The following is a 21,750-nucleotide window of genomic DNA, read 5'->3' as shown; positions in this document are numbered from 1 at the left end:
CCTTCCGTGTCCAGATTGAATCTGACGTTTAGAGGCCAAGCAACAGAGGGATCGACAGATTAGTGACTCTCTCTCTCTCTCTCACTCCCCTCTCTCTCTCTCTCTCTCTCTCTCTCTCCTCTGTTGCTGGGGGACAAGCGGCGGCAGCGGCAGCGGCGGTGGATCGGTGCGCTGTAGCGGTCGGACCGGGAGTTTTTTTTTTCCCCCTCCTTTTTCCTTATAGGTGCGCTCTCTCCTCATGTGCGCTCCTCCTGGACGCGGAGGAATCGGGGAACAGCTGATCATGGGGTCATCATCATCATCATCACCACCACCATCATCATCATCATCATCATCCTCAGCATCTTCAGCAGTGTCAGCGCTTCTCTTTACTTTCTTCTCCGCGGCGCCGGATCACGAGAAGAAGAGCGCGCTAAAATAAAACTCTGTGGCTTCTGTCGTCGATTGTTCCAAACCCGGGAAACTTTTCTTCTTTTTTTGTTATAAAACTGTTATTTATCATAAAGCCAGTGGAATGGAGGTCCCAACTTTCCTGCTGTCCAGTCTTGCCCTGCTCTTTGTCGGAGGGGATATTTTCACCAGGTGAGATCAGCCTTGCTTTTTCTTTTTTCTTTTTTCTAGTTCTTGCAGGTGTCTTACATCCATGACCTCCTCCTCTCCTCATCCTCTCATCTCCTAAAGATTCAGGAGGGGAATGAAAAGTTGGATGTAGCATTAACTCAAAGTCAAGGCAAAGGAACCAGTGGGAATCATGGTTATATCATGAGGGAAGCGTTACAGTGTCACTGAGTTAATATGCATTACACTATAGCAACCAATACATCACCTTGAAAATCATTGATCCCTTTGAAAAATAAATATTAATCGATTAAAAATCACTAGTCAGTTTTATTCCTGCTCGCTGTGCTTCGCCTCCCACGATTTCACCTCATTAATATTAATGTACATGACGCCTGAAGCTGCGTACATTCAATTTACGTCCCTTTAACTTCTGTATCCTTCCATAAAAATACTTAAAAAAATACTCCATGCACGCGCACAACCTGAAGCCCGCTCTCTGCTCTGCTTCCCCTCCGGGCACATGGACCTGATGACACCATTTGCATAATGCATGTATTTTGTTTTTTTTATGGAGATGCCTGCAAGCTGAGGAGGGTGGGTGTGTTGTTGTGTGTGTGTGGCAGTTAATGTCACCCACCTCCAGGCCTGTTGGGGGGGGGGGGGCAAATATCAGATGGATAAGAAGAGGCCTCTGTGACAAATACATTTAAGCAGGGCTGCTCAGCTTTAATGTAAATGCCCCGTTTGGAGAGTTTGAGGCAGGTTGTGCTGCTGGAGTCAGATGGGCAGCTTCCATCACAAACATGTGACTGGCTGAGGCTCACAACGCCTCCTGCTCAGTGCACGTTCTGCTAAAATTAGTCTTTAAAAATGAACTCGAATGAGGACGTAAAGTGAGGTGAAAGTGAGATGATCAAATAGAGAGAGCATTGATCCTCTTGAGATGAGAAAAACCCTTAACTCAGTGCTATTTAAAGTCATTTTTACACAGTCACTGCATTGACATTTAATCCAACCATGACCTGATTACACAGATATCTTGAATACGAAACAGTATGCTTTTGTCGACCAGGTGTATCTAAACCAGATGGCGAGTTCTGGTGCTTTAAACTTTTATGTTTTCTATAGAGGCCTGTAGTACGCAGCTGAAATGCCCCTGCGGTCCTGTCCATAAGCTTTCAGCAGCATCCAATTCTCAGGATAACCAGCATCAACTACACTGAGCTCCAATTTCCCCCAAAAGCCCACATGCCTCCGCTGAAAAGGGCAAAGGCTGAAGCTGTTAAAGCTCTGGGTGAAATTTGGGCAAATCGCTTCTATTGTCCCTCTTGGCTGTTCACCAGCAGAGGGAGTAATAGCTATTGTAATTGGATTTTCCTGCCTCTAGTCACTGCTGTTATTATTATTTTGTTCTCAGTACAATGCAGAGTGTAGGCTTTTTCTTGCACCTCATTATGTGTCAGCTCTTTCTCTCTCTCACACTCACACACACACAATCATGCACACTCACACACACACACACACACACACACACACTGCTATTTTGCCTTTGGTGGCTGAAAGTTGCAAACTGCCTCCCCCCTCCTCTCAGAACAGAATTACACTGGTTCTCTTTTTAGCTCCTCATTTATCCATTTCATAAAAGTTGCTTAGCTTTAGCTCTGCCTCGCCACCTTTGGTGTGGCGTGTATTTCACAGCTTTTCTTTTCCAGCTGAAGTGTCACTTACCCTTCACTTCACTTCACCAACACAGTCTGCATGTAGCCGAACTGATGGTGTAATACCTGCAACAGAGACAGCAGGAAGCACGGGGGCTGTAAGAATACTGTCGAGGACGGCAACAGCACCTCAAACAGAATAATGAGAGATAATAATGTAGAACATAACAACACGTATGGTTACAAATCCTTCAGAAAGCAAAGAATCTCACTGGTTGTTTTAACCTTGGTGGATGTAGGATGATATATTTGATACTCGTCATTTACACCGTAAAAGACTTAATCATCGACAAGATTATTGTTCAGATCCAAAAACTATTTCCATACACACAGACCTGATGCTGGAAATACTCCAGATGAGCCCCCAGGTCGTCTGTGCAGCAGGTTATTATGACCCATGGTTACGTTTAGTTGCTAGGCGACATCTAGTGGTCGTAGTAATGATGACAGGAGCGAAGGGAAAAGTGTCGGTGACGTAGTATAAAGAGGGACAGAGTCCATGTCAGGAGGTGGTGCTGGTGGATGAATACCACACAGGAGAGCGGTGTGTTCGATTCCCATGTTGTTTCTATTATCCGTGACCGTTCGACAAAGGTAACCACGTTGTTGTTATTGTAACCATGACAACAAAGACCATCCGATGTTGATGAAGTACTTATTTTAACCTAAATCACCATCTTTTTTCTAAAACCTGACCAAGCCATGAACGTTGTTATAGTAACCATGGTGATGGAGGCAGGTACACCGCTCTCGATACAATCGGCGTTTATTATTAGTTTATTATTGTAACCATGACAACCGAGGTCCGGTAAGTCCGCTGCTGTAGGGGCGCTATTTCAGGAGACGCTCCTGTGGGTCGTATCAGAGGGTTGGAGGACTGATGCACCAAATGTATATTAATAATAAGGTTGAATTTAGTCCATAAATGCACTATGTTGTAATGTTTGACTCATGTTTGCTAAAAACTGCAGTGTCCAGCTGTTTTAAGGAGTGACTTAGACTTAAAAAAAAAAATGTTTGTGACCATTTCTCAAAGATTTACATCTTCAGTAGGAACCAGTTGATTTGGAGCTTAGAGCCAAAGAAGACAGAAAGTATTGAGAGAGTGAAAAATTATGGTTTTGTTCACTTAAGCACAGAATGACACCAGCCTTTTCCTTTAAAGGAGCTGTTGTAAGCTTTGCTATTGCTACATAACTAACATTAGCATTAACAGCTGTTTACTTACCAGTCTAGCAGAAACGTTGAGCAAGTTCAGCATCAAACTTTATTCCTTTACTCACCAACAGCTGTCTGCAGACGTGGAAACAAACACCAATGTTAACTCTTCTCTCTATCACGTCTTTTCCTCTACTGATGTTAGCACGCTAACCAGCTAGCCGCATTCCGATAGCGACTCACTGTAGCTTCCAATCTGAAGTCGTAGAGCTGCTGACAGGACATATAATAACCTCTCGTCTTGTAAACACAACGACGGCTGATGCTCTTGACAAGAAATACATGTATATGGCGGCAGAGAAAACCTACACATAGCCCCTTTAATGTCTGTAGACCTCAGGTGTATGATATTAACAATGTCTGTTTCAGTTAGGTCCCAAAATGCAGTCGTTAGTAATGAATTCATTTCCTGCTTTGACTTGAAAACGTCTGCTGTGATAGAAAGTGTGTTTTCGATCATGTTTTCACAAAGACATGGAGTCCGTCATCTGCACCCTGTCATCAACCCAGTTCCCTCGTGGCTTCATCTCGAACGAGTAAACAGTTTGTTTGCTAACCCTGTTGGCCGCATAACAACAGAGATCTTTGAGTGGTTTACCTGCGGTACGCTTTTATTGTGAAGCAGCTACATGAAGTGTTGAGTCTGCAGTCTTAATATAGCTACAGTTTATTCAGGTGTGATGGCAGCAGATTAGTCAACGGTGAGGCTCCTATCTGCTCGACGAAGGTGAGAGGAGGGACGTAGATCACGACACGAAGCAGCGTAGACGGCAACTCTCAGGATTGGACCCCTTAAATAGAGCCTGTTATTGTGGGTCAGTGTGGCTACCATCAGCTGACAGGAAGTGGAAAGAAGATATTATAGTTATGTGACAGTAAGGAACAACAGCAGCGCCTGGAAAATGAGGAAAGAAGAATGTTGATGGATGATAAATTTGTTTGTGAATAAGCAGAAGGTCACTGTTTCACACAGAAGTGGTGTCAGCTAGTTTCCATGACAAGAGTGCTTCTCTCGGTTTCTCTGCAAAATATAATTAAAAAATACAAATAAAAATTATGCAGAAAATATAAATGTATCATATGCACAGAGAGTGGGAGGAGTGGGGAGATCAACACAGTCCTCCCACGGCTCAGTTTGGCCCCGGGGTCGTGGCGGGTTAATCTGACCTTGCATGAGAGCTGCAGTTGTTTCAGTTTCATTATATTTTCACTGACCAGTGGTGTGAAGGATATTTGTTTATCTCACAAGGTGGAAAGAGACGCTCAGTGTCGTGTGTCAGCTCTTCAGGCAGAGAGACATTTTGTTTTCTTGTGGACACATGAGAGATGTCCAGATTATAGTTTAGCAAGACGTAATGCAGCAGGATTTAATCCCGCCATTTCACGATCTCTCTGGTCCGTCACACTCGTCCTTACACCTGCACTCAGGTGACACCGACGTCCTGACTAATCCGCATGAGAGGCTGAGTCAGCAGATAACCCCCCCCCCCTGTCCAGAGAGTACATTTCCCCAATAACACAGTGATTTGATCATGTTCCACTGGCTGCAGGAACTGGCTCTGAAGCCTGACTCTGCTCTTGCTGCAGGGTGAGGTGGTGCAGGGACGCTTCAGAGCTTCCACTAAAAGCCTCCTACTCAATTCAAGGTGATGCACCACGTGGAAGGAAACTGTTTACTCCAATCAGTTTCATTTACCCGTTGAATATGTTCAAAAATGTTCAAATTCTGATGACCTCATACATATTAATTAATTTGTATAAATTGGGGTTTTTCCTCTTTGTTTCTGGGGAGTTTTTATATCCTGCAGCTGAAAACTTTCACATGATGGACACTGAATTGAAGCCACAAGGGATGACTCACTGTAGAGTATAGAGAAGTGTATTATATTATTATTAGTTTTTATTGTATTATTTTTCTTATTATTATTATTAATATTTGCCTATTTATATAGCACTTTTCAAAAGTTACAGATACGTCATAAAATCATCAGATTTAAAAAAGAATAAATAGAAACAATTTGGTGTAGAAAAACAATTCATTGTAGGAAAATACAAGTTATTCCTTTATTAAAGCGGCGCTCCACAATAACAATTAATAAATAAATGATTAAAAACAACTGAGTATCATGTTCTGTGATACTGAACAAGAAAAAATAAAATCAGTGGTAGATAGTTCAACTACAAATTGTAATTGAGGTTTTTCCTGTGCTGTGAACACCAGTATGTAAAAATATATTCTGTAGTTGTGCAGTTCATCCTACAGTCACAACACTTATTAGCTCAGTTTAGTCCAGTGAAGGAAACATGACGCTCATCCAGTGATGGAAGCTGTTCAAGACCAAATGTCACATTATTTAAATTTGGAGAAAGCTCCGTTTCTTCAGGCTCTTTAAAATCACTCACTGACCTGAACACGAGCCCCGCAGCGTTTCCGCTCTGACCAGGAGAAACCTTCCTGCTCCAACAGCAGCTCTGCATCCCGCAGACTCCATCACTGCACTTATCAGGACGAGATAGAGACTCCATCCAGTAAACAGAGGATCAGGGTTCAGACTTGAAAATCTGTTCTTCAGATGACCTTTGACCTCTGCACAGAGAGAGGATGTCAAGAAACAGTGGCCTACATTATATTTTCTCCTTGTGCTGAAATCATTGGTTTTTATATTTTTGAAAATAATAATAATAATAATGAACAAGTTAACAGAGAACGTTCACAGTAACTTAAATCAGCCAGTCATTTCCAGTCAAGTCAACAAAATCCTTCTATTAGAGTCTGACAGAATAAAAATGGCTTGTCCTACAAGAAGAAACCAAAAGCCATACACGGGGATGAAATGCTAAATCGTAGCTCTGCTTGTTCTATAACATTTGTTGTATCATAAAATCTTATTCTGCCGCAGATTTCAACTGGAATTTCTCTCAATACAAGAGCAGAGGAAAGAAACAGGCTCAGACTAAAGATAAAAAGTATAAACACAAACATACACACAGTCTCAAAATGCAGCTCCCTCCATCTTAAACAACGACTCCAGTAGGAAACCTCCCTGAAGGGAAAAAACACAACGGGGATCTGTGATTGGTCGTGAGGTACGTCTCTGTCTGGCTTGTGATTGGTCGAGTGTCAGTCCAGAGAAGGAGAGCAGATCATTTCCGCCCAAAGAGTCGGGCGACGTGTCGCTTCCTGCTCTTATGAGAAAAAGGAGCTTAATTGTTGCGAGAAAACAACAACCGCGCTCAGTAGGAAACGTCTTTTATGTGTTGATGAGCACCGGCCTTATAATGTGGGTTATTCACAATGTGACGACGTATTTAGAAAATTCTTCTAAGCTGAACGTTTGGAATAATAAAAGAAATGTTTAGAGTTTGTACATTTTGGTGATGGATGCTGATTGGTGGACTCTAGAGTTGCCTCTGATTACCGGCGATAAAGTGACCAGTTCCTGCTGATGGTTTGAAGCTACACCTCTGATTGACACTTGTTAGCAGTAACATGCTAAGAGATAGCGCAGCAATGTGCCGATAAAGGCAAGGACTGAGAAGACTAGACAACAACGTAGGTTTTAGATTCTTACAAAAAGAATTTAATTGAAGCATCATTTCGAGGAGACGGAGTTGTTGGGACACACTCAGCTCCATTTTGTTTGATTGCCGTAAAGACTAAAGAAAAATAAACAAACATCAGGAGTTCCAGAAGCCACAAATACACATTTTTACATTTTTAAAACATTATTTTTTTCCTATTTTTTGTCGATAAAATGTCGATCAATTTCTCCTTTCCCTTCGCAGTATCCTCTGTTTTTCTATGGATGTGGGTAAAATGGGCAAGTGATAAACGTGTACTACGACCAAGACATCAGACGATAAATACAAGACTGAAATACAAAATTCATTTTGTAAAGTATTAAAGGTATTCAAGTATTTCTGTATTGTCGCTTCTGGGACTCCATACCTAAGTGTCTAATGTGATTGTAATGTAGTAAAAAGATCTGTTGCTCAGATGAAAAGCAACCGAGACCCTATTTATTATCGCTGTAAGCTAATGTAGTGCAAACACACACACACACACACACACACACACACACACACACACAGATATGTGCAACTTATTCATGTTTTATTGACGTGACTGTTGTGTCACGTTGTTGTAATTTCACACTGATGCCAATAAAACACGTGAAGCAGTGAATGACAGAGAGAGGATCAGGGGACTGACGCTTTACACATGTTCAGGTAACGAGCAGCGTCAGCCTATAAAAACTAATTAGGCTCGTTAGTGTGTGCTGCACATTACGATCACAAAAGAAAAGACGCCATGAATTTGAGCAAGGCCGTCTCTGTTTGTCTTCCCTCTCTCCTCCTTCTTATCCCCCCATCTGTTTAATGTTAGCTCACAAACAGAAGGGTGTGAGATCCAGGCCTCGGGAGAGACGTATGATGAAAATGAAATACAAGAGGAAGAGAAAACACACACGCACCATCAATTGTTTGTCATGAATGGAGGGTAGAGAGAGGGGAAATGTTTAGTGAATCTCCCCAGAGAGAAAATCAAATGTTCGACCCTGCATGTGCACATGTTCATTTTGCTTATATGCAGCAATTATGAATAAATAAATAAATAAATCAAGGAGAGAAGATTTATTAATTTCACTTTTGTGCACAGGAAGTGACACGCTTCTGATATGTGTAGGAAAAACAGAAGAACTATGTGTAAAGAAAGTCAAAATCCATTAATTGGACATTAAAGGGAAAATTTGTTTTACTGCCGCCCCGGGATAAAAGTTATATTTAGTAATCTGTAACTATAAATACAGCTCGCAGCGGGGAAACCGCACAGACTAAAGGCTTTAAAAAGGTCGGGGACTGCAACACTAAGTATGAAATATACCTGTGCACCATCTTAGATTGTCTTTGGATCAATGAACTTTCTTGATGATCAAATAAAAAAAAAGTCCTATTTTTCCTAAAATATGGGATTCATTTCTCAAATTTTTGGAATCAATACCTGACAACCCAGTTCCTTAAATTTACCAAATGAGACTGTTTACACTTTTATTTATTTATTGAGATTCACAGGTACGTAAGTATGTATATAAATGTGTTGATATATGTCTGTTTGTTTAAGTAATTTATTAATTATCATTTTGTAAACCATCATTATTGTTGTTTTAAAAGACTTGAAAGATAAACTCGAATCACTCTGGAATCAATAAAGATAAGAAAAAAGAAAAGTGTGACACATACTATAAAGTCACAGTAAACCTGTTCATCTGATCACCAGAGACAGGATACAGCGAGGTAATGTAAAATTCATATCATATTATAATAAAAAGTCTCACGCTGTAGGACTTGTCCCCAGCAGACGAACACTTCCACACACACTGCCCGTCTGACCTTGGCGTGTTAACGGATTTCTTGAAGGAAAAGCTCTTCGTTTCCAAATTTAGAAAGTGCCAATTAGTGAAGAAATCCAGGAGTCACATAGTGATTAATGAATTCACTCAGTGCTCCCATTTATTTTGAGACGTGACAGTGATTGCCAGACTAAAAATACATCCGCCGCTACAAAATGGATCCGCTCAGGAAATGTTAATGACACGGCAGAAATGTGTGTGTGTTTGTACAGAGAGCCAGATGTTTTTGTGTTGTGCGTGTGCGGAGGTCAGTTTTTCGGTTTGTCCACGTACCTGGGGGGGTGGGGGGGGTGTGTGTGTGTGTGATGCTTTGCTTTCTAGGAGGTCGACTTTCCTCAAATGCCAGCCTGACTTCAAAGGTCACTGAAGGGCTTTTCATTCGTTGGTCAAAAATAATGTGGCCTGTTTCCTTGGCAATGCGACCACTGGCACTTTGTGACCTTGAATGTCACTGAAACCCTCAATTTTATTCCACTTATCAGCTGCACGTGGGTCAGGTCCTCCAAGATTTGATTCTACATCTGAAATGTATTGTTTGTAAAGCTCCGCCTGTATTCAGTGACAGCGTATTATTGAAACATTAGCACCAACGACAGACTGATACTGAGCTGACATCGACTCAAACACACAGAGGTCCGCTCTGTGCTGTGCTGTGTGTGTGTGTGTGTGTGTGTGTGTGTGTGTCTGCATGCTGGGTGTTTACAGGAATGCAAAACTGCCACCTGGTGGTATCTGAGCTGCGCTGCTCTTGTTAAATACACCCAGGCTGAGGCTGTCAGTGTGGGCTCTGGGCCCTGCAGCAGTCCCTTAGCGCTCCAGAGGGGGTGGGGGGGTTCCCTTTATACCAGAAAATAGATTTTAATTTCACTGCTATTCCCTCCTGAGAGGTTAGTGGGATGAAAAAAAAGCACAAGTTCTGTTTGAATCGAGGTGTCACGCTCCCAAACCGGAGACAGAAGTGTGTAAGTGTGTTATAACTCCATCAGGATGAAAGTTACTAAATGCAGCTCTGTAGTCGAGTGAGAGTATTTGAATTGAAACGAAAAGCTTTTGAGGCTCGTGGACTCACAGCGTGATGTTCACACTGAGCTGTGTGAAGTCCTGAAGCTACACTGATGGATCTGAATCTGCTGTCAGCTTCGTCAACCAGGTCTTAACCAGCGCGACTTCTGCATGTTATTACATGTGCAGATTTTTTGACATTCAGTGTCTTTGATCATTTTCATGCAAAAACTTCCAACAAATGGCGAGCTGCTAATGATGACACACAGGGCGTCACATTCTCACCTTTATTTACTATTACTTAAAGATTTAAAACCCCCGTGTTGAATAAAGTAAAACATAAAAACAAAGGGTATGAATAAGTTATCCCACTTAAGTCTCTTTAAATGTTTTATGATGCAGATTAATTATATATATACACATTTCTTTTCTTACTGTTGCAAATTTAATCGACTCAATGTCATAATTAATTGAAAACAGTGGAGATTTAGGAAATGTGGATTGATAGCGTAACATTTACATAAATAAATATAAAATAACACACTTTGTCTCTCACTTAGTTTCAGAATGTTATTGTGTATGAAATAATCATGTAATAAATGTTTTTGTGTACATTTCATGTTTGCAAAAAACAGGTGTTGAGGACATCTGCAAATCTACAAATAAAAAAAGTGATAAAGTAGGTTTGTAATATTTTGATATTGAATTTGAGTTTTTAAGGCTGCACTCAGGGTGAAAACACGTCAGGACGGGACAGACAATCACACTGGAGGGAAACGGGACAAAGACAGGAAGTAAAACTAACACCCGACACACAGTGAGGGAAGTGATTACAAAATAAAACAGGATGATATGATGATACGTCAGTGTGTTTAACCGAAAGCTGAAGTCATGCAGGGGCCAGAAAGGTTTGAGAAACCCTCTTTTACTACAGTGACCTTTAATGTTTTCTCTTCAGTTGTAAAATGTTTTTGTTCATAGCTAATATTGTGTCATGTATTTAAAGACGTGTTTTATTATGTTTGTATGTTCCTGACTGTATCTGAGGCTCTGCCAGGTTTTCCTGTGGACTCATGCTGTGGCTGGACGAGCGCTGAAGGCTGCTGTGTTTGCTGTTTGTCTCCTCTAGGGCCATGCTGAGTGACATTGGGGACTATGTAGGTACAGACATTGAAATATCCTGGTTACCTAATCTGGATGATTTAATGAAGGGCTATGCCAGAAATTTTCGCCCTGGGATAGGAGGTGAGTATGAGATCTACTGCTCGTGGCGTTGGGTTGCATTTCACCCCCTCACATTTACAGCCATCCTTAGCATAACCTGACCAAGACACGCCAACATGGACGTTTACATCTCATTTTCCAGCTCCATTATCCCGAGAGGTGTCTTTATTTTTGTTTCTTTCTTGCACAAGATTAGAACAAATCTGTATTTAAGTTCTGTAAACACCTGCTTCGACTCTTCAGTTAAGGTGAATCGTTTGTTAAGGACACAAAAAAAAAAAAACCATGTAGGTGAAGAGAAGCTTTGCTGAAGGGATTATCGAGGACGATGCCCTTCAAGGACAAGAGGGAGGCGGGTGGTGCAAACAATGTGCACTGCTCTGGAGACTTTGCTAAGAATGGCTGCAAGATGTGAAACATCCAATGACCACAGCGATAGATTTCTCAATCTCACAGCTTAACTCAGCTGAGCAAAGGTGAAAATGTGGATCAGGAGCGCTGCTATCAACACACACACACACACACACACACACACACTGCCCTGTGCACTTACACGCCTACGCTGATCATCATAACGCAGCATCATGTGGTCACTACATTCCTATTGATGTAATGTGAACATGAAGCTCCAGGAGGAAGGGCTGTTATGACCATTAGGGAATCATGTGTGTTATTTGGGGTAATTCCCTTCATTCAACTCATATCTCATGGCCTTTTATGTGGAGTTATATTTGTGTCATAAAACATCAAATAAACACGAAACTTACACAAATAAAAAAAAAAAAACAGATTCATAAATTTGTTTTGTAAATGAAATAACATTCACAAATATGACTTTGCACTCAGAAATATTTTTTTGGAGCAGTCCAGTGGATTTCACATTGGAGCTGATGCAAAAATCCGTTATATAAAACAATATTTAGATTTTTCTTGGGAGACATAAATCCATCTTAAATGATATTTGTGGAGCTTTTTCTTCTCAATCATTTGATGGGGAACTCAGAATTCCATAAATGCACATCATTTTATTAATATGATTAATATTTAGCATATTGTGTGAATCCCACTGTATTTTGAAAAACAATTTTTTTTACACTATATTCATTTATATTACACTATTACATTTATAAATCGGCAGATGCTTTTTTTTCCCCTAAATAATTTTTCCAGACTTTCAAAATAAGAGTTAAACATCATTAAAACATTGGAAGAATATCCCTAAAACAACCAGGGCCGTGTTCAGCAGCACGGTGGGAATGCTTCGATTTATTTATGCTACATCTACAGTGGCCCAGAGAGCTCAACAAAACTACAACTTGACAAAGCACAAGCAAATGAAAACTACATCTTTCCTGCTGCTCAGCTCTTTTGGCCACAACATGTATCAGTAGCTAAGTGCTGGTATAATTTCCCGAGTGCAAATACATTTGTGGATGCTGTTTGCAAATGCGCTGTTACTGCATTTGCACGGCACACGACACATTTGTGAATCTGGCCTCATTTGTGTAACGTACGTTGCATTAAAGTTTTATGAAACAAAATGAATTTACATAAACAAAGCAGTGGATTAATGGTGAGACTGTGCACAATGCAAACGTTTCCATTTTATAAATAGCATCGTAAATGGCGTTTTGTAAGATGAATATGTTATTATTAATCCGTGCACCGCCACTGGAGGATGCTATGTAAATCAGCCAAACTCATCTCCCCTGCTGACCTTGGCGTACAGTAAACCTGCCACTGTAAATCACCTCACACTGTACACGCAGTGCATGGTCAATAGAATATCATTTAGCAGAGTCGGTTATGGGACGGTGTTGACTGGTGGGGAATGGGAATGTATGATTCCTTAATGTTCAGTATAAATAGCCTTTTTTCTGTTCTGCATCAGAGAGCCGCCTCGTAGTTTCTGCCCTCGAGCGTCCGATCACAGGGGATCACTCCATGCTAATCATATGGCAAACTATGAAGTGAAGACACTACGACGTGTGTGTGTGCGTGTGCGTGTGTGTGTGTGCGTGTGAGTCCATGAAAGCCCAGTGCTGTTTCTGAATGCCCACAGTGTGATGTGCCACTTAGCATGGTTAAACTGGATAATGCTTAATCTCTATGCGCTGTAGGAGTGCTTGAGACGTGGGAGGGAAACAGATGGGTGATGGGAGTGAGGATGGGAGGGACTGATGGATCCAGAGTGAGCAGAGAAGGTGTGTGTGTGTGTGTGTGTGTGTGTGTGTGTGTGTGTGCGTGCGTGCGTGTGCGTGTAGGGGGGGACGGGGGACGTTTGCCTTCTTTTCTCACTTCTCCCCCCGCAGGTCCACCAGTGAACGTGGCCATGGCTATCGAGGTGGCCAGCATTGACCACATCTCAGAAGCCAACATGGTAAAGTATACGGTCACTCTCTCTCCTTCCCTGTTTTTATTTATTTTTAATTTTTTTCTCCCTCTGAGGTTCTTTATCGTCCCTAAACTCCACTTTACTGCAGCAAAGATCAAAGATTCTCTATTTGCATAATCCTGATTTATCCCACTTGAGGGTTTGAAAGTACTCAGTGTGAACATGTGTGACACATCGGCTGAGTTGTTAGATAATTTGATACTTTCATGGATTTCGTGCCGTAAGAACCAAAAGCTGGTGGGACGATTCACGTCGTGTGTGTGAGGCTTTGATTCTAGTCCAAACAAACAAATTCATCATTTTTCCTGCTTCAACATTGGAAAGAAAGTCCAACAACCAAAGATGAAAATCAGGGTAAATTCATAAGGTGTTTTACAAATAGAAGAGTGATGGGTTTGATACAGATGACATCAGAATCAGCTTCTTCCTCCGCTGTAGTGAAGCATAATAACTACATTTCTAATAAATGGTTTTAGATTTCCACCAAATTATGTGGCAACCCTTTATTTTACACCTTACACATATAGTTTTCCCAGTTGAAACCCATGTTTACACTGTTTCTTTAAGGGACAGGGAAACAGGAGAGGTTTAGGAAATGAGGAAATCTAAGAGGGAAGATAAAGGTTGTTTCCACTCTTACATTCAGATTCATCTTTAATCCCTTATTTGTTATTTATCACTTACACATTTATTTTTTGTGAATTTACATCTTACATTTACATCTAGTGTAATTATTTCATTATTTGTTCACTTATTTATTTTTGTTTATCTTGGATAATGTTCAAATCCCAGGGACAATCTTTATACCTTTAAACCATCTGTTTTATACCTGTGAATGTACGTTAATATCATTTTATAACAGTTTACTGTCTGTGTAACTTCCTTTGGCTCAATAAAAACATATTTGATAAAACATTTTCCACCAAATTAAAATAATTAAAGACTTTGCCCAGCAATTTTACTTTTGCACTCAGTTAAGAAGAGGACAAGATATTCTGATTTTTTTTTCTGGGTCAAGCTCCAAAAATACTGAATCTCACACTTCCTGTAATTTTTGTCAGAGTTGACAAAACTCTTCTAAAGCCACAAAAGACATTATTCAAGTGTTGACAGGCTGAAAGCTGCTCCTCGTGTTGAAGAAACATATCCTTATGTATAAAATTGGTGGAGTTTCCCTTTAAGTTTTGTATTTATTTGGCTCTATAGTGACTGTAGTGAAGCAAGAAATAACTTTAAATCTTTTTTTTCTCTTAATACTGTACAGCTCATTCCCATGACTCAGCCGTTATATTTGTGTGTGTGTGTATGTGTGTGTGTGTGTGTGTGTGTGTGTGTCCACGTGGTTGTGTGTTGTTGTTCCTGGCAGGAATACACCATGACCGTGTTCCTGCGGCAGAGCTGGCACGATGACCGCCTGTCCTACAATCACACCAACAAGACGCTGGGGTTGGACAGTCGCTTCGTGGACAAGCTGTGGCTCCCCGACACTTTCATCGTCAACGCCAAATCTGCTTGGTTCCACGACGTGACCGTGGAGAACAAGCTGATCCGCCTGCAGCCCAACGGGGTCATTCTGTACAGCAGCCGGTACGAGCGAACAGTCCACCGGCGAGACTCCTCACCGCTCCAGTTTATATATCTGGGTGCTATCGCGTTCACCTTTCTTCCTTCTACATTCTTATTCTTGCTTGTTTTAGATTTTCAATTATCCTCTTTTTAAGCTTTTGAGTGCATCTCGCAGACATTTGGGAGAACAGATTGTCTCTTGTTTGTTGTCTTTATGCATCAAAGTCTCTCAGGACAATCTGAGAGTAAACTGTTTACCCTGTGGTAACTTCCTGGACTTAAAACAATCTGTGTTTGTGGTGAAGGCAAAGGAAAAGTGAATCATCGAAAGAGCTAAAATCAGGCATTAGTGTGTAATAATAGGCAAGGAACCATGAAATTTGAACAAAAATCAAAACCGGTTCAACCCCTGGGCCACAGTTGCTGCTGCTCTCTAATCCGTCACCTCTGTGATTAAGGTTTAAAGAAATGTTAAAAAGAAACACCAAAGTTAACTCTTGTCTCTATCACGTCTTTTCTTCTACTGAAGTTAGCACGCTAACCAGCTAGCCCCCGTCGTCGTCACTTTCAGATAGCGACTCACTGCGGCCTCCGATCTGCCCGGAGACGCAGCGAAGCTCAGAAGGTGTATGGAGCGCCGCAGGAATGAGTCCTAAAACCCAGGAGTTAGTTGTATTTTAGCACTTTTTTTGAATAGGTCATAAAACGACATAAAATACATCAGTAAATTACTCCAGTCCTGATTTTCTTTAAGCTTCTACGTCTGTTAAAAAAGGCTAACAAGTGTCTTAATGAGACCACAGAGGTTGTCAGAGAGAATCAAACTACAAGTTGTAGTTCGGTGGTGATGACGTTGAAGTCATGTGACCGTGGTGTCTTGGGTTTATAGGCTAACATTAGCTTTTTACTTCTGTTGATTGTATTTAGGCTTCATGAGTGAAGATGAACCTGCTGAACTGAACCTGTCAGGACCAGAAACTGTTGTTTGTCACACAGTTTTTTTGTTGAGGGAACCAGGATGACGCTAACATCCGGGTCGAACAACAAAAAACACGCCATCCCTGCAGCTCTCTCTTATAACCTCTTGTCTTGGCTGAAGCTGTTGGCGAATGACAACCACCGCCGCCTGCTCCCGCCAAGAAACCTCATCCAGGGGCAGAGAAAGCTCACAAACAGCCCCTCTAATAAATCACTGAGCTCTTGTTCAGCTGACAATACAGGATTTTAGTTTCATTGGAAAGATACCAGATATGAATGGATCCAACTGTGTGAATATGAAGAAGAGTTTCTTTCTTTTCTTTCCTAGAATCACTTCAACAGTGGCGTGTGACATGGACCTGACCAAGTATCCCATGGATGAACAGGAGTGCATGCTGGACCTAGAAAGCTGTAAGTTGGGGTTTACCTTCAGCTCTCCTCCACACATCCTGTAGCACAAAAACATTTGTTTTCTTGATTTACTACTGAAACGTTTTGCCGTCCAAGCGCACTGACATCCATAAAGGGTTATTATCACGAGCTCCGACTGTTCCTCAGCGCCGGGGAGAAAAATGCTACATGCTCAGCACTTGTGGGTTGCGCTGATTAAATGTCTGGTCGTCATCTGTCATTTCACCCCAGACGGTTACTCCTCAGAGGACATCGTGTATCACTGGTCGGAGAGTCAGAGACACATCCACGGCCTGGACAAACTGGAGCTCTCCCAGTTCACCATCACGGACTATCGATTCGTCACTGAGATGATGAACTTCAAATCTGGTGAGCATTCATCTTGTTTTCCTGTGTTTCTCCAGGTGTCAGGTTTGGCTCCAGCAACAACCTCTCTGAAAAAACCCTTTGCACGTTTTCCTCTGTGTTTTATGCATTAAGCACTAGTTTTTGGACTTGGCTCGTCTCGTGTTGGAAACCTCTGCAGATTCTTTTTGAAGCGAGAGTTTTGTTTTGTTTTCTTAACTTCAGGCGCTTCTGTGTTTATATTTGATGCATAGAGGGAATGGATCAAGCCAGGTTTGCTGCTGAGCCAGGCAGGAGGTTTAGGAGATGATAGGAGTTGCTGCTGGGAAAACACAGTCTGCAACACCAACTTAACATCTCACATCTTGAAGTTTCGCCACTAGTGGCACAAGCCTGCAAACACACGTTCTCTGTGATATTTTCCTGATGGATAATTAGCTTCTTCGCTAAAGGAATTAAACATGGCGTCTGTTTTCTTCTTCCCCAGCGGGACGATTCCCTCGGCTCAGTCTTCGCTTCCAGCTGAGACGCAACCGAGGCGTCTACATCATCCAGTCATACATGCCTTCGATATTACTGGTTGCCATGTCTTGGGTGTCCTTTTGGATCAGCCAATCAGCAGTCCCTGCTCGTGTATCCTTAGGTTGGTATCAGTTCGATTAGGACTCTTTTAAATTCTCTGAAAATGTGAAAGTCGTGACTAGAATAGAAATGTGGTGACGTGTTAAACCAAGTAAAAGAAAAACAATGAACCCAGAAAGAAATGACAATGCCAACATGCCGATGCTAAGCAGGTGTAACGTTTACCATGTTTGCAATCTTAGATTAGCATGTTAGCATGCTAATATTCACTATTTGAGTAGCGTTAAATACAAAAAACAGCTAAAATTGATGGGAAAAGTCATTAGTTTTGTAAACTTTTAGACACAAACACAAAGTGTTCACTCTGAGACATAAATAGCTGTACTAAATTTAATAACAGTCCATCCAACAGCTGTTCAGACATTTCACTTACAGCCACTGATGTGAACGTCAAGCTGCTGCCGAGGAAAAGTCAGAGGATCACCAGCGTTGAACCATGAAATTGTTTAATTACAAATAAATAAAATTTTTAGACCTAAATCATGTGAAAAACTGATATTTTTGCTGCAATAAATCCTCTAATGATGCAGCAGCCTTCTCGGTAAACAGTTTTACAGTCCCAGGCAGTAACAGCAACATCTGTTGTCAAAATGTTCCCAACTTTCAACTTTAATTTGTGTTTGTTTGCTTCAAATTCACAGGCAAGTTCAGTTCGTCTCGAACTTTTTCGTTCTCTTTGCTCTCCTCTGTCGTTACCTTCTGTTTGTCACTTAAAAGTAAGAGATGTCAGAATTAACCAAATGATGCCCCAGACAGCTGACATGATGCGTCGTAGAAAGCTATGTGTTTACTTTTATTAATATCGCAGCGTGTGTTGCACAGAAAATCAAATGAACCACTCTGCCTGATTCCTTAAAGGAGGCCTATTTATTTTCTTTCTCAGGTAATGATGAGGCTTCTTCTGCAATGTGGCAAAAATAAAAGCTTTTAAATGTGGTGGCTTGTTGTGTCATGTGCACATACGGAGTGAGAATAGCTGTGGGAAATGTCCGGGGCCCTTAGCCGTCAGGATTCGTGGCCCCCCGAACAACATGGTTGAACAGAACCTGCTCCAGATGTTTCACAGCCTCATCTGTCCTCCTCTGTTCTTTCTCCAGGCATCACAACTGTTCTGACCATGACCACGCTGATGGTGAGCGCCCGCTCCTCCCTGCCCCGAGCGTCGGCCATCAAGGCGTTAGACGTCTACTTCTGGATCTGCTACGTCTTCGTATTTGCGGCGCTCATCGAGTACGCCTTCGCTCACTACAACGCTGACTACCGACTCAAAGAGAAGGCCAAGGTGAAGGCCAACAAGCTCAGCTCCGAGGTGAGGAAATCACTCCCATCATGTTATCCCATCAGCAGATAACAGGGCTCAGCTGCAGGAGGGGGTGGGGGTGGGGGTGGGGGGGTGTTGTGAGTAATGAGCGTGCCTCTCAAACATAGACCGGGTCCGAGGATCCATTCAACTGACCTTCAGCAAGACAATGAATCTCTATAGAGCATAATGGGAAAATAGAAGATGGCTCCACAGGGAGTTACAGTGACTCTCATCGTACTGTCTGTTTCCTTTGCTGCTGACGTTCATCTCACTGGGAGAAACCTTCAGAATAAGATCTGTCTCGATTGCGTTTTATTTTTTAATGAACTTTCTTTCGAATAAAGAAATATTAAATAATGAAATAACAAAAATAAAAAAGAGGGTAACAACAAAAAACGTGAGTGAAACTGAATATTACTGTGGTGTGATTTAAACCAATATGTGTGTGTTGATATGAGTTAAACTGCAATGACTTACTAATGTCACTGCAACATCCCAGGTCACAATAAACCAGTTTTTCTTTGATAATCAAGACTTGAATTTGAGGAATCAATAAAAATGTGCGCTGTGTGCAGTTCTGGACCGTCGTGTTTCCTTATCTACACATCACGTGTTTTTGTTGCAAAAATTAAGTTTAGAGTTTAAAATGTCAAGTGTTTCGACAAATAAAAAGGACCAAGAACCTCTGAGGCGCCAAAGTTATCCAGTAGAATAAGACAAAAGCAAGAGACGCTTTGTCAGAAAGTGTTTGTAATGAAGAAAACAGCAGAAGATGTTTTATCCACATTGTAAAACCTGCAGTTTTTAGGAGGAGGGACTCAAAACGTCATTTCTGTCTTTTCATATTAAGTGTGTTTCCTCATTTTCCTGAACACAACACAACCGGTCCAGCAGAGAGCAGATGAGCTAACTGCTGAAAACTAATCTGAGACAGCACTAACATGTCCCTCTGTGTGTCTCCCCACAGTCCATCGTAAAGAACGGCAAACAGGCCATGGTTCTGTTCTCCCTGTCGGTCACTGGCATGAACCAGGGCGTGATGATTTCCAGCCGTCACGGCCGGACCCAGCGCTCCAGCAGTGAGATCCCCGGGGAGGGGGGCAGCGAGGAGGCCGAGCCGAGGAGGAGAAGGTCCAAGCAGCCGGAGGAGAGCGAGGAGGAGAAGAAGAAGTGCTGTTCCAAGTGCGTCTGCAAGCCCATCGACGCCGACACCATCGACATCTACGCCAGGGCCGTGTTCCCTTTCACGTTCGCCGTGGTGAACGTGATCTACTGGGTGGCGTACACCATGTGAGGAGAAGGCAGCGGGTCTGTGCCAATGGCCGCCGTCCAGGGTTGTACATAAGAAACTGCTGGAGCTGTGCCACTTCAGTGCTGGCAGACTGGTGCAGCTGAAATATAAACTACTGCAGGCCTCAGTGGAAAGAAAAAACAACTTCAGAAGACATGAAGTGTTACGACCTGTGAACATGGAAATATGGTAATTAATTGGAAGTAGTCATGAGTTTAAAAAGTGTTAACAGGACTTCACATCTTTAAGTGCGAATACAAATATGTGTTTTCATGAAGGCGAAAGGACTGTGTTGCCTGTTGGAGACTCACATGCTCAGTGAAAACACTTCGACCAACCATCCACATTCTTCCGTGTCATCCTGCTCCATGAACTGACTCAACTCAACACGGGACACGACAACAAACCGACCAACCGACCGACCAACCAACCATCCTGCTTGACGACCACCGGCTCACATCTTTCAAACACAAATAAAAGCATAGTTAGCCGAACTGACTCCAAGCCACGATCCGGAGTGAACCGCCCGTTATCTCCACGAGAAAACGCGCCGCCCGAACAAGAGGATAACAAGATGAGGTGTACTACTATTCTGCATGGCTGATAACTCACGCACCCTCGTCCCCAGTCATCGCCACCCCTCCCTCTCCTGCTCTTTCTCCTTTGGTCCTCCACCCTTTTTTTTTTTTTTTTTCCAAGTCATTTTTTTGTTTTGTTTAGGAGTGTCTTATCTCCTTCTGCCAGTTCTGCCTGTTTCCTCACCATTAAATGACTTCCTCCACTACCTGTGTGTGTGTGTCTTCAAATGTTTACTTGAATCTAAAATCCCAATGGTTGTTGGGTATGAATAATAATAATATAATAATAATAAATGCTGAAATCCCTCCTGACAGACGCTCTGTGAATGCGGGATCTCTTAAAACAAAATTTTTTAGCTGCAGTGAATATTATTTCAACACGAAGGCTCTAATTTGAGGGATTATGAATAATTGACTTGCATGTTCATCTCACAGCCTTGTGCTCTATTAATAATTCCAGTCTCTTGTCTGTTCTTCGTCTGAACTGGGAAATTGATTTTAGGAAATTTTGGGGATGAGAAAGCACCACTGCTTCCCAGTCAGAGAACGTCATGCTTTTCTTATTAGATTCAACGTAGCGGAACTTCCTCTGTGGTAATCACTGCACTCTCTGGACTTTTCTTACTACATTTTAATTTGATCTTTTAAGTTTAAACAAATTCTGTTAGAAATTTAATCAGAGGATTTTACAAACAACATCTTGAACAAGTTTTCAAGTCTTAAAATATTATTGTGCTATTCTGAGAACCAGCAGGACTAAAGTTTATCCTGCAGTATGGAGACACCAAGTATGCAAGCTATCAGGAGATCCAGTCATGTTCATAGACTATAAATAAAGATGGACGTAGCCTCCGTGATGTCACCCACTGGCGTCTGAAGAGCAGTTTTGAAGCTCAGAGTGACCTGCTCCACCATTGCCATCTTGGCAGTTCCTGACTCTGCCCCTAACCGAGCCGAGACTTCGGCGCATGCCGGTTTGTGGCAAGCAAACACTCACCCACCTGTCACTCAAAGCAACCACGCCCTTAATCCTTTATAACTTTAGTCCTTAATAAAATGTAAACAGGTGAGTTATATAAACAGGTGTCATGAAGGAGGAAATTAGCT

The 21,750-nt window shown here is 41.9% G+C and overlaps 1 protein-coding gene across 1 annotated transcript; it reads left to right on the top strand.

Annotated features, from left to right (window-relative positions):
* The first annotated feature begins 159 nt into the window (after positions 1-159).
* gabrd (gamma-aminobutyric acid type A receptor delta subunit) lies at positions 160-20,832 on the top strand. The gene is made up of 9 exons (XM_022765985.1): positions 160-582; positions 11,040-11,155; positions 13,447-13,514; positions 14,896-15,116; positions 16,402-16,484; positions 16,716-16,853; positions 17,317-17,472; positions 18,569-18,780; positions 19,742-20,832. The coding sequence occupies exons 1-9, from the start codon at positions 515-517 to the stop codon at positions 20,066-20,068; spliced, it is 1,389 nt and encodes a 462-aa protein (XP_022621706.1). The 5' UTR covers positions 160-514; the 3' UTR covers positions 20,069-20,832.
* The last annotated feature ends 918 nt before the right edge of the window (positions 20,833-21,750 follow it).

This window comes from Seriola dumerili, unplaced genomic scaffold (genome assembly GCF_002260705.1).
Source record: "Seriola dumerili isolate Sdu_G_001 unplaced genomic scaffold, Sdu_1.0 BDQW01000801.1, whole genome shotgun sequence".
Taxonomy (NCBI): Eukaryota; Metazoa; Chordata; class Actinopteri; order Carangiformes; family Carangidae; genus Seriola; species Seriola dumerili.
This window is presented reverse-complemented; position numbering and strand designations above follow the sequence as displayed.

What these genes read in the sequence shown, in the direction of transcription:
- gabrd (XM_022765985.1), top strand. Translation starts at nt 515, where the DNA reads ATGGAGGTCCCAACTTTCCTGCTGTCCAGTCTTGCCCTGCTCTTTGTC. An exon ending in GGAGGGGATATTTTCACCAG is followed by an intron (nt 583 to 11,039) that starts GTGAGATCAGCC and finishes TGTCTCCTCTAG; the next exon opens with GGCCATGCTGAGTGACATTG. An exon ending in GATGATGAACTTCAAATCTG is followed by an intron (nt 16,854 to 17,316) that starts GTGAGCATTCAT and finishes CTTCTTCCCCAG; the next exon opens with CGGGACGATTCCCTCGGCTC.